The 19,669-nt window shown below is 44.8% G+C and overlaps 1 protein-coding gene across 5 annotated transcripts in view; it reads left to right on the plus strand.

The window, feature by feature from the left end:
- inpp4b (inositol polyphosphate-4-phosphatase type II B) overlaps positions 1-19,669 on the plus strand; it is a 697,459-nt gene that overhangs the window by 99,529 nt on the left and 578,261 nt on the right. For 2 of the 5 annotated variants that reach the window (XM_070872076.1, XM_070872113.1), the window contains exons 3-4: positions 10,762-10,974; positions 12,318-12,362. The exons of the other annotated variants lie outside the window; for them this stretch is intronic. In XM_070872076.1, coding sequence (XP_070728177.1) covers positions 10,762-10,974; positions 12,318-12,362 — 258 coding nt within the window. The remainder of the gene's footprint in view (positions 1-10,761; positions 10,975-12,317; positions 12,363-19,669) is intronic. 5 annotated transcript variants of the gene reach the window in all.

The following is a 19,669-nucleotide window of genomic DNA, read 5'->3' on the forward strand; positions in this document are numbered from 1 at the left end:
GCATAGTTGACATGGATCCTCGACCATGGTCTGGAGGGCCAGGACCACAAACTTAGTGGTGCCTCTCTGGGCGTGTTGCTCAACTGAGCATACATGCTGCATTGCCGTAGACAGGACTCTAAGTCCGAGTCGATACTAGGCCACCACACGTGGTATCTGGCTATCGCTTTCATCATTACTATACCCGGTGTGCGCTGTGCAGATCCGAGATGAACGAGATCCCTGCCCTTTTTGGATAGCACTATGCGGTTACCCCACAACAGGCAGTCTGCCTGAATGGACAGCTTGTCCTTTCGCCGCTGGATTGGCTTGATTAGCTCTTGCATTTCAATGGGGATGCTGGCCCAGCTCCCATGCAGTACACTTTTTTTTTTACTAGGGACAGCAGAGGATCTTGGCTGGCCCAAGTCCTAATCTGGCAGGCCATGAAAGGTGATTTATCATTTTCAAATGCTTCCATGACCATCAACAAGTTTGCAGGCTGCGCCATTTCCACCTCCGTGGTGGGCAATGATAGCTGACTGAGAGCATCCGCACAGTTCTCGGTGCCTGGCTTGTGGCGGATGGTACAGTTATACGCTGATAGCGGGAGTGCCCACCTTTGTATGTGGGCTGAGGCATTAGTATTTATCCCCTTGTTTTCAGCGAAAAGGGATATGAGGGGCTTGTGATCGGTTTCCAGCTCAAATTTGAGGCCAAACAAGTACTGATGCATTTTCTTTACCCCGAACACACACACTAATGCCTCTTTCTCAATCATGCTGTAGGCCCTCTCAGCCTTAGACAAGCACCTGGAGGCATTGGCGACAGGTTGCAACTTCCCCACAACGTTAGATTGTTGTAATACACATCCGACTCCGTACGACGCGCATCACGTGCTAGCACAAGTCTTTTACACGGGTTATACAATACAAGCAGCTTGATGGAGCATAAAATGTTTCTGGCTTTCTCAAAAGCAATTACTTGTTTTTTTTCCCCATACCCAGTTCTCACCTTTATGCAATAACACATGTAAGGGCTCTAAGAAGGTGCTTAACCCCGGTCGGAAGTTATCAAAATAGTTGGAGTCCCAGGAACGACCACAGCACTGTGACTTTCTGTGGCCTGGGTGCGTTCCTGATAGCCACTGTCTTGGCGTCTGTGGGCCGAATGACGTCCGCCGCGATCTTTCTCCCCAAAAACTCCACTTTTGTTGCCATGAAGATGCATTTCGACCTCTTCAGCCGCAGCCCTACGCGATCCAGTCATTGAAGGACCTGCTTCAGGTTTTGTCGGTGCTCGACGGTGTCCCGACCCGTGACCAATATGTCATCCTGAAAAATCACCGTGCGTGGTACCGACTTGAGTAGGCTCTCCATGTTTCTCTGGAAGATCTCTGCAGCCGACCGAATTCCAAACGGGCATCTGTTGTAGATGAACAATCCCTTGTGCGTGTTGATGCAGGTGAGGCCCTTCGAAGACGACTCCAGCTCCTGTGTCATGTAGGCCGAAGTCAGGTCGAGCTTGGTGAACGTCTTGCCTCCTGCCAGCATCGCAAATACGTCGTCTGCCTTCGGTAGCGGGTATTGGTCCTGTAGCGAGAAACGATTAATAGTTACTTTATAATCGCCGCAAATCCTGACCGTGCCATCACTTTTGAGTACTGGAACAATCAGGCTGGCCCACTCGGTGAATTGCACTGGGGAGATGATGCCCTCACGTTGCAACCTGCCCAGCTCGATTTCCACTCTCCCTCATCATGTGAGGTACCCCTCACGCCTTGTGGTGAATGGATCGTGCCTCTGGGACCAAGTGAATCTGCACCTTCACCCTGGAAAAGTTTCCAATGCCTGGCTCAAAAAGGGAAGGAAATTTGTTGAGAACCTGGGTACATGAAGCCACATCGGCATGTGATAGAGCTCGGATGTCATCCCAGTTCCAGCAGATTTTGCCCAGCCAGCGCCTTCCAAACGTGGGACAATCCAGAGTGGCAGTTCATGCACCGTGGCCTCGTAGCTGACCTTGACCATGGCGCTGCCCAGGACAGTGATAAGCTCTTTGGTGTACGTTTTCAGTTTTGTATGGATGGGGGTCAGGGCTGGTCTGAGTGCCTTGTTGCACCAGTCTTTTTACTCATGATGGATTGGCTAGCGCCAGTGTCCAGTTCCATGGCCACGGGTAAGCCATTCAATTTTACATTTAGCATTATAGGTGGACATTTTGTCTCTCATGTGTGCACCCTGTGTACTTCAGCATCTGCCTCCTCTCTCTCAGGCTTGAAATTGCTTTGATCCACCATGGACCGATATTCCTCTGCCACGTGGTGGTTAGCAGGTTTTGCAGAGCTTGCAGCTCATCTGCAAGCTCGTTGGAGGTGCCCGATTGTTCCATAGCTCTTGCAAACATACCCTTTGAAGTCGCATGAATAGGCTGAATAGAAGCCTCCACAACGCCAACAAGGTGTGAATTGCCTTGCATTCATCCTTTGTTGTGGACTCTGAGTCATCTGTGTCACCTGAGGCCTGCTCGCAGTTGCAGACTCATGGGCTCTGCCCTGTACATTTCTGCTCGCAAACACAGTTCCAGTTAATTTATGAACATTGCTAGCACTTGTGTGCTGAGAGATTTGTTTGGTGTTATCATTAGTGGTCATAAATGCCTGTGCTATCGCAATGGCCTTGTCTCTGTAGTGAAAAGTTTTCGTAGGCAATGCCCAGTACAAAAAAGTCTCTGAGCATTTTCTCCAAGTAGCCATCAAACTCATTGTCCTGCAAGTCACCTTAGCCCGGCGACGTAGCTCGCCACTTCCTGACCTTCAGATCGCTGGCACGTGTCGAACCGATACCTCGCCATCAGCATGCTCTCCCTCGGGTTAAGATGCTCCCGAACCAGTGTACATAGCTCCTCATAAGACTTATCTGTGGGTTTCACCGGAGCCAGAAGATTCTTCATGAGGCTGTAGGTCGGTGCCCTGCAGACCGTGAGGAGGAGCGCTCTCCTTTTTGCAGTGCTTCCTTCTCCGTCCAGCTCGTTGGCTACAAAGTACTGGTCTAGCCGTTCGACATAGGCTTCCCAGTCCTCACCCTCCGAGAACTTCTCCAGGATGCCCACAGTTTGCCTCATCTTTGCATTGGATTCGTATACTCATCGCCAATTATTGTGTTCCTAACACAGATGAGACTGCACACAGTGAGGTTAAAGTAACAGTGACCTCAGTCTTTATTAAGACACTCCAGAGTGAGGAACAGGCCTTAAGGACCGGCTTATATACAGTGCTCCCAAGGTATGCTTGGATCCCTTGGGACTTCAGGGGATACACTCCTTGGTGGCGGAACATGGGAGTGCATGCTTTACAGTTACACAACAGTAACTATCCTCCATTCACTGATATTTTTACTGGAGAAATCACCATGCTTTATCAACAACTTGTATTTATATAGCATCTTAAACATAGTGAAACGTCCCATGGCGCTTCACAGGAGTATGAAACACACAAATTTGACATCGAGCCACATGAGAAATTAGGACATGTGACCAAAAGTTTGGTCAAAGAGGTAGGTGTTGAATGTTTTGAAGGAGGAAAAGGAGGTAGAGAGGCAGACAGATTTAGGCAGGAAATTCCAGAGCTTAGGGTCTAAGCAAAAGAAGGCACGGCCATCAATGGTTGTGATTATAATCAGGGATGCTCAAGAGGGTAGAATTAGAGGAGCACAGACATTTCTCGGGTGGGGTTGTGAGGCTGGAGGAGATTACAGAGATAGGGAGGGGCGAGGCCATGGAGCGACTTGATAACGAGGATGAGAATTTTGAAATTGAGGCGTTGCTTAACCAGGAGGCAATGTAGGTCAGTGAGCACAGGGGTGATGGGTGAGCGGGACGAGTTTTGGATGACCTCTAGTTTACGTAGGTAGAATGTGGGATGGTATTGGAATAGTCAAGTCTAGAGGTAACAAAGGCACGGATGAGCTGAGGCAAAGGCAGAGACGGACGATGTTACGGAGGTGGAAATAGGCGGCCTTATTTATGCTGTGGATATGTGGTTGAAAGCTTGTTTCAAGGTCAAATATGACACAAGGTTGCGAACAGTCTGGTTTAGCTTCGGCCAGAAGTTGGGAAGAGGGATGGAGTCAGTGGCTAGGGAACGGAGTTTGTGGCTGGGACCGAATACAATGGCTTCGGTCTTCCCAATATTCAATTGGAGAAAACTTCTACTCCATCCAGAACTGCATGTCGGACAAGCAGTCTGACAATTTAGAGACCAAGGAGGGGTCGAGAGAGGTGGAAATGAGGTAGAGCTGGGTGTCGTCAGCGTGCATGGAAGGATGTTTCCAGTGAGGTTGCGCAGGGCTCCATACTGGGACCTTTGCTTTTTGTGGTATATATCAACGATTTAGATTTGAATATAGGGAGTGTGATTAAGAAGTTTGCAGACGACTCTAAAATTGGCTGTGTGGTTGATAATGAAGAGGAAAGTCACGGGCTGCAGGAGGATAGCAATCTACTGGTCAGGTGGGCAAATCAGAGGCAAATGGAATTTAATTCAGAGAAGTGTGAGGTGAGGCACTTTGTGAGGGCTAATAAGGAAAGGGTGTACAGATTAAGCGGTAGGCCACTTAATAGTGTAGATGAACAAAGGGATCTTGGAGTGCTTGTCCACAGGTCCCTGAAAGTAGCAGGCCAGGTGGTTAAGTAGGCATACGGAATGCTTGCCCTTATTGGCCGAGACATAGAATATAAGAGCAGGGAGGTTATGCTTAAATTGTATAATACTTTGGTTAGACCACAGGTGGAGTATTGCGTGGAGTTCTGGTCGCTGTATTTTAGGAAAGGCGTGACTGCACTAGAGAGGGTGCAGAGGAGATTTACTAGGATGCTGCCTGGAATGGAGAATCTTAGTTATGAAGACAGATTGGATAGGCTGGGTTTGTTCTCTTTGGAACAGAGAAGGTTGAGAGGAGATCTCATTGAGGTGTACAAAATATTGAGGGGCCTAGACATAGTGGATAGTGAGGATCTATTTTCATTGGTGGCAGGATCTATTATGAGGGGGCATGGTTTTAAGCTGTTTGGTGGAAGGTTTAGAGGGGATTTGAGGGGGTCTTCTTTACACAGAGGGTTGTGGGGATCTGGAACTCACTGCCTGGAAGAGTGGTGGATGCAGAAACCTTCACCACTTTTAAGAGATGGTTGGATGGGCACTTGAAGTGCAGTAACCTGCAGGGTTATGGACCTAGAGCTGGTAGTTGGGATTAGACTGGATGACCTTTTGTTGGACGGAGCAGATATAATGGTAAGTACTGCAGGGAATAGAATACGGCCAGAGTGATCTCCTGGACTAGTTTCGATCATCTGGATGGGTCAGAGAGGAATTTTCCCAGAATAGAATACGGCCAGAGTGATCTCCTGGACTAGTTTCGATCATCTGGATGGGTCAGAGAGGAATTTTCCCAGACTTATTTCTCCCTAAATTGGCCTGGGTTTTTAATCTGCTTTTTGCCTCTCCCAGGAGATCACATGGCTCCGGTTGGGGTGGAGTGTAGGATGTTTTAGTATAAGGGGTGTCGCAATTGTGGTGAGGCAGATTGGTTGGGCTGGGTGCTCTTTGCCTATCTGTCATTATTCATGGGTTTATATGTAACGTTTAGGGCTGCTGACCAAGGACCATGTGGCTCTTTGTCGGCCCCGCAGACACGATGGGCCGGAATGGCCTCCTCCTGCGCTGTAAGATTCTATGTACAGTAGACACTTCCAGTCGCTGGAGAAATATCACCAACGATGCCTCCGCCAGATCCTACAAATCCGCTGGGAGGACAGACGCACCAACATTGGCGTCCTCGACCAGGCCAACATTCCTAGCATTGAAGCACTGACCACACTTGAGCAGCTCCACTGGGCAGGCCACATCGTTCACATGCCAGCACTCTACTTGGAACTCCTTCATGGCAAACGAGCCAAAGGTGGGCAGAGGAAACGTTACTAGGGCACCCTCAAAGCCTCCCTGATAAAGTGCAACATCCCCACCGACACCCGGGAGTCCCTGGCCAAAGACCACCCTAAGTGGAGGAAGTGCATCAGGGAGGGCGCTGAGCACCTCTGTTCTCATCACTGAGAGCATGCAGAAATCAAGCGCAGGCAGCGGAAAGAGCGTGCAAAAAATCTGTCCCACTGTCGTTTACCCTCAACGACTATCTGTTCCACCTGTGACAGGGACTGTGGCTCTTGTTCATCCACCTAAGGACTCATTCTAAGAGTGGAAGCAAGTCTTCCTCGATTCCGAGGGACTGCCTATGATGATTATCTATTCTGCTAGTTGCAAACTCAAAAAAAATTCTAACCGATTTTGTCAAACATGATTTCCCTTTCATAAATCCATGTTGACTTTGCCCAATCCTATTATTATTTTCTAAGTGCCTTGTTTCCATGTCCTTCATAATATATTCTAACATTTTCCCTACTCCTGAACTGGTCTGCAGTTCCCCCTTTTCTCTCTCTCTCCTTTCTTAAATAGAGAGTTTACATTTGCTACCTTCCAATCTGCAGGAACCGTTCTAGAATCTATGGAATTTTGAAAGATGACAACCAATGCATCCACTATCTCTATGGCCACCTCTTTCAAAACCCTAGGATGTAGGCATCAGGTCCAGGGGATTTATTGGCTTTCAGTCCCATTAATTTCTCCAGTACTATTTTTTTTAAGAATACTAATTTTTTTTCAGTTCCTCGCTCTCGCTCGACCCTTGGTTTTTCCATTATTTCTGGGAGGGTTTTTTGCATTTTCTTCCATGAAGACAGACCCTGTATTTGTTTAATTTCTCTGCCATTTCATTATTCCCTTTTATAGTTTCTCCTGTCTCAGCCTGTAATGCTAATCTTTTCCTTTTTACATATCTAATAGATGCTTTGTCAGTCTGTTTTAACGTCCCTCGCTAGTTTACTCTCCTATTCTATTTTCCCTTTCTTTATCAATTTTTTTGGTCCTGCTTTGCTGAATTCTAAATTCCTCCCAGCTCTCAGGCTTACTGTTCTTTTTTGCAACATTACAATCCTCTTCCTTTGATCTAATACTATCTTTGACTTCTCTTGTGAGCCACGGTTGGACCACTTTTCTTGTGGAGTTTTTGTGCATTAAAGGAATGTATATTTGTTGTAAATTATGTATTAATTCTTTAACTGTCAGCCGTTATGTTTTATCTAATGTCCATGTAACGTTTTTGTTAATATGGTGTCAAACATTGAAACCTTTATTTTCAACACTTTCCGTTCTTGGGCAGATTTGTGTGGACCTTTAGAAGTGGCTTAGTGAGTTGCAGTGAATTGTGTGACATAACAGTAAACCCCCACAATGGTGATGAGTGTGAATGGGATGGGTTGGGCATTGTAGGAATGCTTTATGGTGTTGCAGGATGGTGCCAAACTGGTGCAACATGTGGCAGCCAGGGTGTGCAGCATCAAGTGAAGTAAGTTTGACCATGGTGAGACCATCTCTGGCGTCCTGGGCAGCAATGTGGTCGGGTGCTGTGATGCCTTCTGGCCTGTGCAGCATCAGTTGATTGTGAAGAAGGTTGGCGGTGTTGGTGCTTCTGGTGCTGCTGGTGTTGGGACTGAGCTTGGTGAGATTCTGAGAGCCAAGGTGAGAGAGTATAAAGAGCACTCGTTCTCCTGGAATAGATGGCAGGTGAAGTAGAGACAACAAGCGATCTGTCAATGGTAAGAGAGGTAATTAGGCCTGACTGGATGGAGACTTGTGCAAAGACTTGCAACATGGTGAATCTGTTGTGGAAATGCAGTGAGGAAAGGCTTGTGGCTGAGGGAAGCTATCTCTAAGGTGGGAGCTTTTACTTAACATTTGAAGCTGTCAGCTCATCGGGTGATTCAATGGCTACTGAACCCCCACCTCCGCTTCACAGACACAGTCTACCAAATATGCCTGAAACCCATGGCGAGCTATCAAATTCAAAAGATGCATTTAAAACCATTGTTAAGTGGCTAAAACAAGTTATTAATCATTGGCTCCCCTGCCCCTATCCGAGTCTGCGCAACGCAGTAAATCTTCTGTTACTAAATGAACAAAATGATTGATCGATTTATATTGAAAGTACATGTGGCTGTTTGGCAGAGCGGCTCGAGTCTGCAGGGCCCCCAACATGAGAGGTGTTCTCTTTTTAGTGTGTTGAGTACGGGAGCCTGAGGATTCACAAGGCCTGAACTACAATCGCATGGCATTACCTGGAGTCTTCTGCTCCGGGATCCATTCCCATGGGTACCAGGAGCGGAAAGACACAGCCCCAGTCTCATTCTTTCTTCAGTAAAAGAGTCATCGAGATGAACAACCATGATTTGACTTAGACTAATGTGCAACTGGAGCTTCGGGGGAACCAGTAGATGTCGTGTATTTGGATCTCCAGAAGGCATTCGATAAGGTGCCGCAAAAGGTTACTGCAAAAGATAAAAGTTCACTGGGTTGGGGGTAATATATTAGCATGGATTGAGGATTGACTAACCAACAGAAAACAGAGAGTCAGGATAAACGCTCTACTTGGTACTTCTACATGACAAGCAAGCCCCAGGTGGGCAGAGGAAACATTTCAAGGACACCCTCAAAGCTTCCTTGATAAAGTGCGACATCCCCACTGGCATCTGGGAATCCCTGGCCCAAGACCGCCCTAAGTTGAGGAAGAGCATCTGGGAGGGTGCTGAGCATCCCTAGTCTCGTTGCCAAGAGCATGCAGAAACCAAGCGCGGACAGCGGAAGGGGAGTGCGGCAAATCAGACTCCCCACCCACCCTTTCCTTCAAACATTGTCTCTCCCACCTGTGACAGAGACTGTACAGTCACCTGAGAACTCTCGTTTAGAATAGAAGCAAGTTCTCAATTTCAAGGAACCGCCTATGATGATGACTGCAGGAAATTAAAAAATATATAATTGCAATACATTTCCAAACAATATTTTCCAATATTACTAATTACATGTCCAGTACGAGATAGATATCAAAAATAATGGTTCTCTCCACTCCCGGTACCCAGAGTACAACGGTAGGTGCGTTGTCATCGCCATCTTAGACACGGAAGTGGATGCCGGAGCACAAGGACTCCAGGTAATGCCATTGTAGTTCAGGTCTTGCAAAGCCTCAGACTCCCATACTCAGCACATTAAAAAGAGAGGGTCTTTCGTGTCAGAGGCCCTACAGACTCGACCATGTAGACTTTCAGTACAACATGTAATAAATTATTTCATTCATTTAATAACGAGATTTTACTATTTTACACTAGATTTTGTGTATTTAAGATAGTATCTGACTACTAACTGAATTTATGTTTATGCAATTTTCCCTCTAATTTTTTTTCTGTGCGCGATCCCTTTTATATTTGCAGGAGCTGGTGAGCGGCCTGCACGGGACCTTGCGATTAGTGTGCGTGCGCCTCAGAGGGGGGGGGGGCGGGGAACATTGGTGTGCAGATCTCAACAGCTCACTAAAACTTCTCCAGCCCAAATAATTGCCCACCCCTCCTCTAAATAAATGGTACTTTTTAAAAAAAAATTACAATTTGTAGGTAAACTTCTTTGAGTACCCCACCTGCCTACATGGTGAAAGATAGTCATTGACACACTATTGAATTCATTGGGGATCATTTTAACCAAACCTGTCTGGCGGAAACTGAGGGGATCGGATTGGCCGCCATTTTACATAACCCGTTTAGAAATGAACATTGTGGGCAGGGTGTAAAACTGGGGGACGCACTGATCCTGTCAGTTTCACGTTAGATAGGTTAGATCAAAATTACCCCCATTGTGTCAGTCACTGGGTAAAACAGTAGCCTATACAAGTGAATGGCACGCTTTATATTGTTGGTAAATGAATGCTTTCTAACCCACAAAAGTACATTGCTGTAGTATTTAATTTTATAAAGGATTATAGTTCTCGGAATTATCGGCTGAATTTGAGATTGGAGTTTCCTCGTGAACATTATGCTGTTAAGGATTTATTCCAAACTGTGTTGGCCTGCAGCTGCTGACTTCATCGGTCACGCCAAGCGTCACAATGAATTTGTACAAATCTGGCCATGACTGAGCTACCAGACCCCAATTTCCTGGTGGCTTTTTGTATCTTCTGAAACAAAAGTAGCAATTGTATCTGTGTTCATTTATTTGGATGCATAGGCACAGGAAGGGTGGTGGGTAGTTGTATGCGTTGTATAGATGTCTTACCATTAATCAATTGTGCTATTCTGTTCTGCCAATTCTTCAAGTTGCAAAAATGTCCGTAACTCCCCATACAACCCTTTGGCTGTTCATATAAGTTCTGTCATGCCACATTATCACCAGAAACTGATGAGTAACACTCTGGTAAGAATGGAAGGTAAACCAAGCATAAAGGACAGCTTTTATAGCTAAGACGATGGGCACATTCACCTTAGTAAATCCCAGTGGGCTTTCTGCCAGAATTCTGTCGAGCACTGTTGCTGAGTGCATTGGATTCTGAGAAAATGGGCATTACGGATTCCAGCTCAACACAAGCTGCTGGTGCGGAGTCCTTTTTCTTGATAATTCTGCCACCTAGTTTTGTATTGTATTGCAGTAATTGCTTTAGGAACTGCTATGAGAAAGTGCACTGAATGTAAAAACGGCAGAGGTAGCTTTCAGAGGTGTATTAGGTATTTGAAATGCTGGCAGTGAAGATGGATGGCTAATGCTGCACACCATATACTGCATCAATCCTGTCACTTTTTTTTTTGGGTGAAAATTATGATTACTGAAGGTGTTAAATGATTTTCTGAGTGCAGCATTTCAGAGTGGAGAGCCAGACATTTATCTTGAAGCCGTCTCAAAATCGGATTGTGGAGACTGGATTGCAGCACTCCGAGAAGCAATCTCTGAAGGTTTGCAAAGGAGAATTGCACACTTCCAGCAACTCATCATGGAAATCAAAGAGAATGCAAGTCCAGATGGGACCCATCAGATTCTTCCTCTACCACAGATACAATCGCCACTGATAAGTAAGATTTACATTGCATGAAACTCTTTGTGATTAAGAATCATTTAAACCCTCTGAAGACCTTAAGGCTACATTTATGGTTTGATTGATGATTGGATTAAAATTAAATTGAAAATTACAATACTATCGTTCTGCATAAAGATTATTTTTGATTAAATTAAATGGAATAAATCATAAACGTGTGTAAAATTATTTTTGTTTATTTTAATGATGTTTGGCCCACAGTACTTGAATTATGCAAATAGTATGAGCATGCTATCTGTCATTGTATCAGAATAGTAGTTGACTATAGCATTTTTTAAGTGTAATTTGTTGCAATTCCAGCTGAAAACGTTGCTAAAAAAATTAGAATAATTTAATTAGATGTCTGTTTTAGAATAATTAACCCCCTCATTGCTGTCTGATGTTTACATTGGGGAAAAAAGTTTGCACTTCGGTCATTTAGCCCTGAATAATGAGGTGTTGTATTTGAAGTTTACTTCAGTTTACGACCTAGGTTGATTTTATATTGTATGGTATTTGTTCAAAAATAGTTACAGGTTTACACTGCAGTAAGGGTTTTGTCGCATCTACACAACTTTTTCTGTTAGTACAAATTCTAATAAAACTTTTTTTTGAAGTTACAGAGGCACAACTTCTCTTCCTCTAGGCCTACTCTTCTGGACAAGTGCCAGCTTTCCGAGAGGCATCTCTGTGTTGTCATCTCTGGTCCTTGATTCTAGTTTTGTAATAGACTGTGGTGAGGACAGAGACAGTGGACTCACTGTTGTACCTGTCACCATTCACAGAGCATGTGGTCTGGTGAGACCCATTAAAGTGTAAGTTTGCAGCTCTAAAATTACAACATCATTTTCCATTACTTATTTTAATACGTTTTTAAACAAAATATAGCATTTAGAGTGATAGAATATAAAATGGATGTTTTTTAAAAATTAAGGCTAGCTGTTGTAGCATTACTGTTGAATTGGGTTTGTTCTGGCATTAGATTACCCTACCACTATGCTCCATTAAAGATAGCTAAGCAAAAAAACGTGGTGGTGGGAAGAAAATCATGTTTATGTTTGGAATACTTTTGCAAGTGATGCACAAACACAAGAAATTTCTGTTTTTGCCATGAAGGCCTTTTCCCGCATTGACTTCTTGTCAGAAATTCTTAAAAAAATGATTGGCTGCTCACTGCAGCTTTTTTTAGTGAAGGTAGGAAGAAGCCATTTATGCATAGAGTTGGCACGTTTCACAATATGCTGTACATACTCACCCCGGATGGCATAAGAGCTTATGGTTTTCTTAACTGTGGGAGGAGAAAAAGTAATTGATAAGTTCTTTGTTCCCATTGATCTACAGGTATTGGAAAAGTTCCATTTGAACCTAAGCTGGAATTCAGTCTTGGTAAGATTAGACACACAATTCTCTCATTGTCACCATTTTTAAGGCATAAATAATATCGTATGTGATGTGTTCAAATTTGTCTTCAATTTTTAATAGATTTAACAATCTCTCAAATAGATACTGTGTAACAGTGAATTATTACCCTGAAGTTTGTAACCCAGCAGTTTCAATAATGTACATGGTTGCAATATGCTTATGCATTTTTTATAGAGCATGTCTTGGCAAGTGTTACAATATGAGACATGATTGCTATACTTGCAAGAAGTATCAGGCAAAATATTCTGTGCATTTGTAAGCTATGTCTTTGTTAGACCAGTAATGCCCAGCACCTCTGACCTCCTGGAGCTGTTACATACCTTGAGATATTGAAATAACATGTGGTGCATTTGTTTACATATGTCCCAACAGTCATGACGCTTCCAAAAGTAACACATTGTGTTGACCACTTTGATATGATAACAGGCACCGTTACCTCTGATGTCCCCCAAGGCTTCATCCTATTCTATTCTCATCTACATGCTACCCCTCTGCAATATCATCTGAAAACACAGCATCAGTTTCCACATGTATGCTGACGGCACCTAGCTCTACCTCACCACCATCTCTCTTTACCTCTCCACTGTATCTAAATTGTCAGACTGCGTGCCTGACATCCAGTACTGGATGAGCAGAAATTTCATCCTACTAAATATTTGGGAAGACCAAAGCCATTGTCCTCAGTGCTCACCACAAACTCCGTTCCCTAGGCACCGAGTCCAACCCTCTCCCTGGAAACCATCTGAGGCTGAACCAGACCGTTCGCAACCTTGGTGTTGTATTTGACCCACACATCTGCGCCATCATTAAGACTGCCTATTTCCACCTCCGTAACATCACTTGACTCCGCCCCTGCCTCAGCTCATCTGCTGCTGAAACCCTCATCCATACAACCTCTGCAACCTCCTCCAGCCCTATATCCCTTCGGGATATCTGTGCTGCTTCAATTCTGGCCTCTTGCACATTCCCGATTTTTTTTTTTAATTGCTCCACCATTGGTGGTCATGCCTTCAGCTGCCAACACCGCAAGCTTGGGCATTCCCTCCCTAAACCTCTCCACCTCTCTGTCTCTCTTTCCTTCTTAAAACCTAGCTCTTTGACCAAGCTTTTGGTCATCTGTCCTAATATCTCCTTATGTGACTTGGTATCAAATTTTGTTTGATAACACTCTTATGAAGCACCTTGGAACATTTTACTACATTAAAGGGGCTATATAAATACAAGTTGTTGTTGTTGTTGATATATAAAATGTTATATAAATGCATTTTATTTCATTCCATTTAATTTATGTATATGACAATAACAAACCTTTCTCATTTAAAGTAATTAAAATAACGTGTACATAATACTTTAGTTAAGAGAATCTCATGTTGCATGGCTAAAAAAAATTAATTTCCTGAATCTAAAATTAAAACCAGAGAAGGCAGAGAGCTTCTCGTATCTTCAGTGCTTTGATAGTCAATCAGTAGGGCAGGAATTGGCCCTTGCATATCCCTTTTCCATGTAGAAAACGGGCGCAAAAAGGATCAACTAAAGAGCGCAATGTCCTGCGCCCGGTCTATTATGGGCACCGTCACATTGGTAAAGGCAGCTTTGCAGACGTCCTGGATAGCCACCTAAAACAGGCATTAGGCGTCTTATAATTTATCTATAAATATAATAGTCGTTCTTTGTCTGTCCGGGGCTGGGAGCATGTCGTCTGGACTGAGTGACAAGTTGCACCGACCAATGGGCAATCAGGGCCCGCCCAGCCTCGTAACCAATCAGGGCGGGGAGCAATGGGTCTGCTGCAGAGCTCTGAGGAGCGCGTGGCGGGAGCGGTGGGTGTGAGAGAAAGAGGGAGAGGGTGCGAGGGAAGACATCAGCGTTGATTCTATAGACAATAAAGATAACAGTCTAAACAAGTACTGTGCAATAAAAATACTTAATTTGACTGCAACTGTTTTGCAGGTCCCTGCTCATCCTAAATTATTAAAAAGTGCTTCAACCACACAGGCCTTAGCTTCTGAATCTTATGTTTTACACCCCTGTACTAGGTACTCTGATACAGTTCATTATACAGTGCTTAAATGCAGAAATGTGCCTCTGCACAAAAATATAGCTGTAATGACCATATTAATATGTTTTAAGAAGGAGATACTCATGGAATGAGCCATGCAGAAGGTGACTGACACCTTGCCTTGTAAGAGGGCTGTTATGTAACTGCAGCTTTGATTAGAAACAGCCTCTTTTGTTAATTTAACTGTTTCTTAATCCATCGCATCACCTGTCCATTAAAAGTTGAGCAGCCAGCTGCTGTCTTTTCATCTTATTAGTACAAGGCAGTTATTTCTGTAGGTCAGACAGAGCTGTGTCGACTTTCATAGCATTTAGCTGCTGCTGAATCTCACAGGCTGCTGTTAGCTGTGGTGCTTTGCGACCCTTTGCATTCAAGGATAATTTTTTTATATCTCTGCACCATTCATTAGGTGCAATATTTCAATATTTATGATCCTGTGTTCTATGGTATACCAACCACCATTTATCAGCTATAAGCAGCAGCGGTGGCCACCCCTAATAAGGATAAATGTTCTGGTGAAGGCAGGAAGAGATAATACAGGAGAATATTGCTTTTTGAGAGACAAATTATGGCGCAACTCGACAGCAAATTGGTTTCGTCAATTCATGCCCTTTCTCTACTATTGCCATCCTGTGTGGTATTTTAACTCCACCACTGTTACTTAACAGGATTAATACTTCAGGGCAAACTTGCTTCTTGTGCTGTGTTCTATATTTTTTTCCGAACAAATATAAATGATCAATTATAAAGTTGCTTCAATGTGGCATCTGTGAATTTTCCCTTGCCATCCCAGTTGTTTTTGTTTTTGTTCCCATTTTCCCCTCTCCAACCACATCTGACATTGCCAAGAGTAAGATACCTGTGCTAGCATTGAGAAAGAACATAACATTGACAAAGTTATTTGAGCTGACTTAATGACAGTTATGGGAAAACTTTATGCTGATGCAAAAAGAGATTTAATCACTGCTGTAACTAGTGAGGGAAATTTAAGGAACATGTTGGTTCTATTTACAGTTATTAGGGAGGTAGGTGCTCAGGTGAGTGCAATTTTTAGTTGTTAGTATCAACCTATTTGTGCAATTACTGTCCCCATCCCCATTGAGCTTTTTTTTTAAATGATTTCTGAAGAGAGTTTGTATAGGACATGGCTAAAATGCTAGTTGTTTAAATCATCAAGCACAATTTGTGTGCTGCCTCTCTCCTAATTACCAGCAAACATAAAGAAATTAAGAAAGGCTATAAATTTATAACTTATCTCTTACGATGGAAAAAGTGCAGATTAAGTGAATGAAAATGTATCCATGCACACTCTTGGCTGGTAGCAAAATACAAATTAAAATGCAGGGGAGAAAAGTTAATGACTTTATTTTTAATATTGGCTGCAGAAAGCTCGAGTAATCAAGACAGCCACTGGTAATATGAGCCATAATCGTCCTTTTAGTGGAAAATATGGCCAATAAGTTTGCAGCTGTCATTTAAATTGGTTCCACTCAAATGTTTGCCACCATCCCAGAAGCATATTACGTTTCAACACATCCTCTCCTATGCATTATACAGTGTGCACTAAATAAGTCACTTATGAAGCCATTTTTATAACCACACTGCTTTATCTTCTTTTAGACGTGAAGTTTTTGAACATTGCTTCAGATTTCTTTGCAGTTCCGTACTGAATTTAAAGAGTACTCCGATGCATATTCACTTACTAAACTATTGGGCTCAATTTTCCCCAGTACTGTTTTTTGGCATATTGCAAGATTTACACCTGTTTTTTTTTTTTTTTTTTGGGCCCCACTACTCCCCCAAAAAAACTTGCAAGTTTCCCCATTCTAATTTTTGAAATTTCCGCTGTGCAGCCTGTCCTTTAGCTTCAGGGGGTGGAGCCTAATGTCTGCACTGAAAAAACAATGCCCACCCTTCTGTGCATGCGCGGGGAAAAAATATGTTTTTTTACGTAACTGCTATGGGTGCACATGCCCAGTACAGCTCCCGGTCTGCATTCAGCCATTTTTTGAAGAGCCAGTTGTGTGGGAGAACTTTAATTCACAGTGGAAAAATCAATATGCAACATGGCTTAAGGACCAAGAATTTCTCTCAGGACGAAGTGGAGGCACTGGTTACATTAATTGAGGCCGGATGGCACGAGCTGGACACCAGCAGAGGTCGCACAAACATTTCACCAAAAGAAATGAAGAAACGCTGGAACCAACTTGCAGAAGATTACTGTGTAAGGTGACCACTTCGAGGTCTGGAGGCCAGTGCAAAAAGAAGTGGCAGGACCTTGGTCAAGTAGTTAGTGTAAGTAATATTTTCATTTATTCACTGGAATTGTAAATGTGACCATCTGTATATGTCCCACCCAGCAGAAAGACACCCGCTCTAAAAAGTTACATTTTCATCTTTGCAGAGAAAGGTGGCGCACAACAAAAGGGAAAGAACTCGAACAGAAGGAGGCCTGGCAAATCTAAACCCACTGACATCCTTGGAAAACAGGGTTGCTGCTTTGATGGGTCCTGCCTGGTTGAAAGCTTGGCCCACACTCTAGGGAGAGGGTACGTCCTGCAAATTCCACAATCTGACTTTTCTAAATATATAGGGCCCAAGTTTCCACATGATTCGCGCCTGATTTTTAGGAGCAACTGGTGGAGAATGGACTATTTTAGAAATCACAATTCTCCACATTTTTTTTTCTGCAGTTCTAGTCAGGTAGAACAGTTCTAGTGTAGGACAGTTCTAGTGTAGGACAGTTCTAGTGTAGAACAGTTCTAGTGTAGAACAGTTCTAGTGTAGAACAGTTCTAGTTTAGAACAGAATTTTTTCTTCAAAAGGGGGTGTGTCCGGCCACTGACGCCTGATTTGAAAGTTTCCACAGTGAAAATGTACTCCAAACTAAAGTAGAATGGAGACAGTGAAGATTTTTGTAGAACTGAAAAAACCTGTACTACACATTAAAAAAAATCAGGCGCAGGTTACAAATTAGGCGTCCAGAACGAGGCGGGGGGGGGGGAAGGGAACTCATTAAATTCGACAATAAATCCTTATTTATACTTCTACAAATTTTATACAAATAAATCCAACCTGAATAAACATTTATAAGCCAAGAAAAGATTAAATAAACTATCTTCCTACCTATGTGAAAGTGCTTCAGCCAGGGAGAATTCTGCAGCCGTTCGTGCCGCTAGGGGGGAGGGGGGAGGGGGGAGAAAAGAAAGCCGTTCGTGTCAGAGAGAGAGAGAGAGAGACAGACAGACTCACTCACTCACTCACTCACTCACTCACTCACTCACTCACTCACTCACTCACTCACTCACTCACGGCGGGAGCTGGGGTCGGGTCTGGTCGGCGGAGTGGAGGGTCTTGTCGGGGGCGGGGAGCAGGAGTTGGCCGTGGGAGGAGCCTCATTCACGCAGTCCCAGTGAGGCCATTCAGCCAGGGCTAGGGGCTGCGTGCTTCGGGCCCCTCCCACACAGTTCGGCGCCTGGAGCTACTGCACTTGCGTACCCACTGTAGCGCGCATGTGCAGAGATCCCGGCACTGTTTTCAGCACCGGGACCTGGCTCCGCCCCCCCCCCCCACAGCTCGTGCTGGCTGCGCCGAGGGCCAGAGGACCTGTAAGTAGGTGGAGAATACCGAGGATTTTTTTAGGCGCGAAAAACGGGTGCCCAGCTCGAAGGGGCACCCGTTTTTTTTTCTTGTGGAAACTTGGGCCCATAGTACCGTGCGGGTTAGCCATGCTTCGGTGCGTGGGGATGTCTCCGTCAGTTACACTTCGGTTGGTGCAATGTGCTATCATTCATCGTGGTCCTTCAAATGAACCTGCTGCCTGCACTGTGTGAGCCTACTCATGCCACCCTGCCCCCTCCTATGCTGCTGACCTTGTGTCTGTTCTGTTATATTTTGCAGAACTTGAGGCCAACCCTGATGCGGCTGAAGCGGATGCAGAAGATGATTCAGACGTGGACGAGCCTGAAGGAGAACATCTTCCAATCCCACCTTCCAGAGCAAGAGCATGGGGGTGAGGGGGAGGGGATGGATGAAGCCCCCATTGTTGTACTCGCTCTGGAGGAGATTGAGGTGCCAGGCCCTTTCCTGAACGATACGAGTGTTGGGACATTCGATGAGTTTTCACAGTCCAAGACTGGGGATTCCAGTAGGGTACAGAAAGGCACACCCAGGGTGAGGAGCGGAAGGAGAGCTTGACAGCACTCTCCTGAGGTGCAGGATTTAACAGATATGATTGAATGATGGCAATGAGTGCGGAGAGCATTGACCTTTTGCGATCACTCCTGGACACCATCAGTGGGGTGGGTGATGAGGTGTCGGGAGAAGTAACAACACATTCTCGGAAAATGGGAATACTGTCCGAGAACATGAGGTAGGGAATGTCGCAGGTAGCTGAGACACTGTCGGCGAACATGAGGGGGAATGTCGGAGGTAGCTGCTGTAATAAGGGAACACGCCCAGACTCCACGGCCATTGACAGAATCAATTGCCACTCCCATTCAAATCCCCAGACCAGCCTCTGAAGAGGCCCAAGCCGGGTCTTCCACATTACCACCTGCCCACGCCCCACCCCACGTCAAGAAGTGCGCATTACTCGAGATGCTCTAAGAATAAGCTTGGTACCGACTCGAGAACTGCAGCACCACTGCCTGTGGGCAGGGGTGAAATCACCAAGACTAAGCACAGCTTAGAATAAGGTGGAGGAGAGATGGGTGCAGCCTTTCTTTGGTGGTATTGTTACTGTTAAGTTCAGAATAACTTCACGAGGCTGTGTTGTAAGCTCAAACCATTGTGACCTTGGCTTCTTTAATATAACTTCAAAGTGGGGAAGCAGCACGGTGGATCACCTTTAATACCTGCTTGCCCCAGGGTGCACAGGTGACCCTTGGGTCTCCCACTGGTATGCCCTCTAGTGGCAAGTCTTGCACGTTGGTGAGGTTTACATACATAACATCACTTTCTCCCCCCCCCCCCCCCCCGCCAAAGTGTTATGTACAAGTTATTTACAGGTTGAGGCGATCTGGCGCTCTGCGTTCCTGGGTCAATCGCCTGAGTTGAAGTCCTGGCATGGGTGAGTTGGTCGGATCATTGCTGTACAGCAGCGCGGTTGGTCTGATCGGACTGTTGGGCATCGTGGGTTTATCCTTGTGGTTGACAGTGAGGTCGATTTCTGGTTGGGTGTGTGTTGGTGGATAATAGATGGTCAAGTCTT

This window comes from Pristiophorus japonicus, chromosome 2 (genome assembly GCF_044704955.1).
Source record: "Pristiophorus japonicus isolate sPriJap1 chromosome 2, sPriJap1.hap1, whole genome shotgun sequence".
Lineage (NCBI taxonomy): Eukaryota > Metazoa > Chordata > Chondrichthyes > Pristiophoridae > Pristiophorus > Pristiophorus japonicus.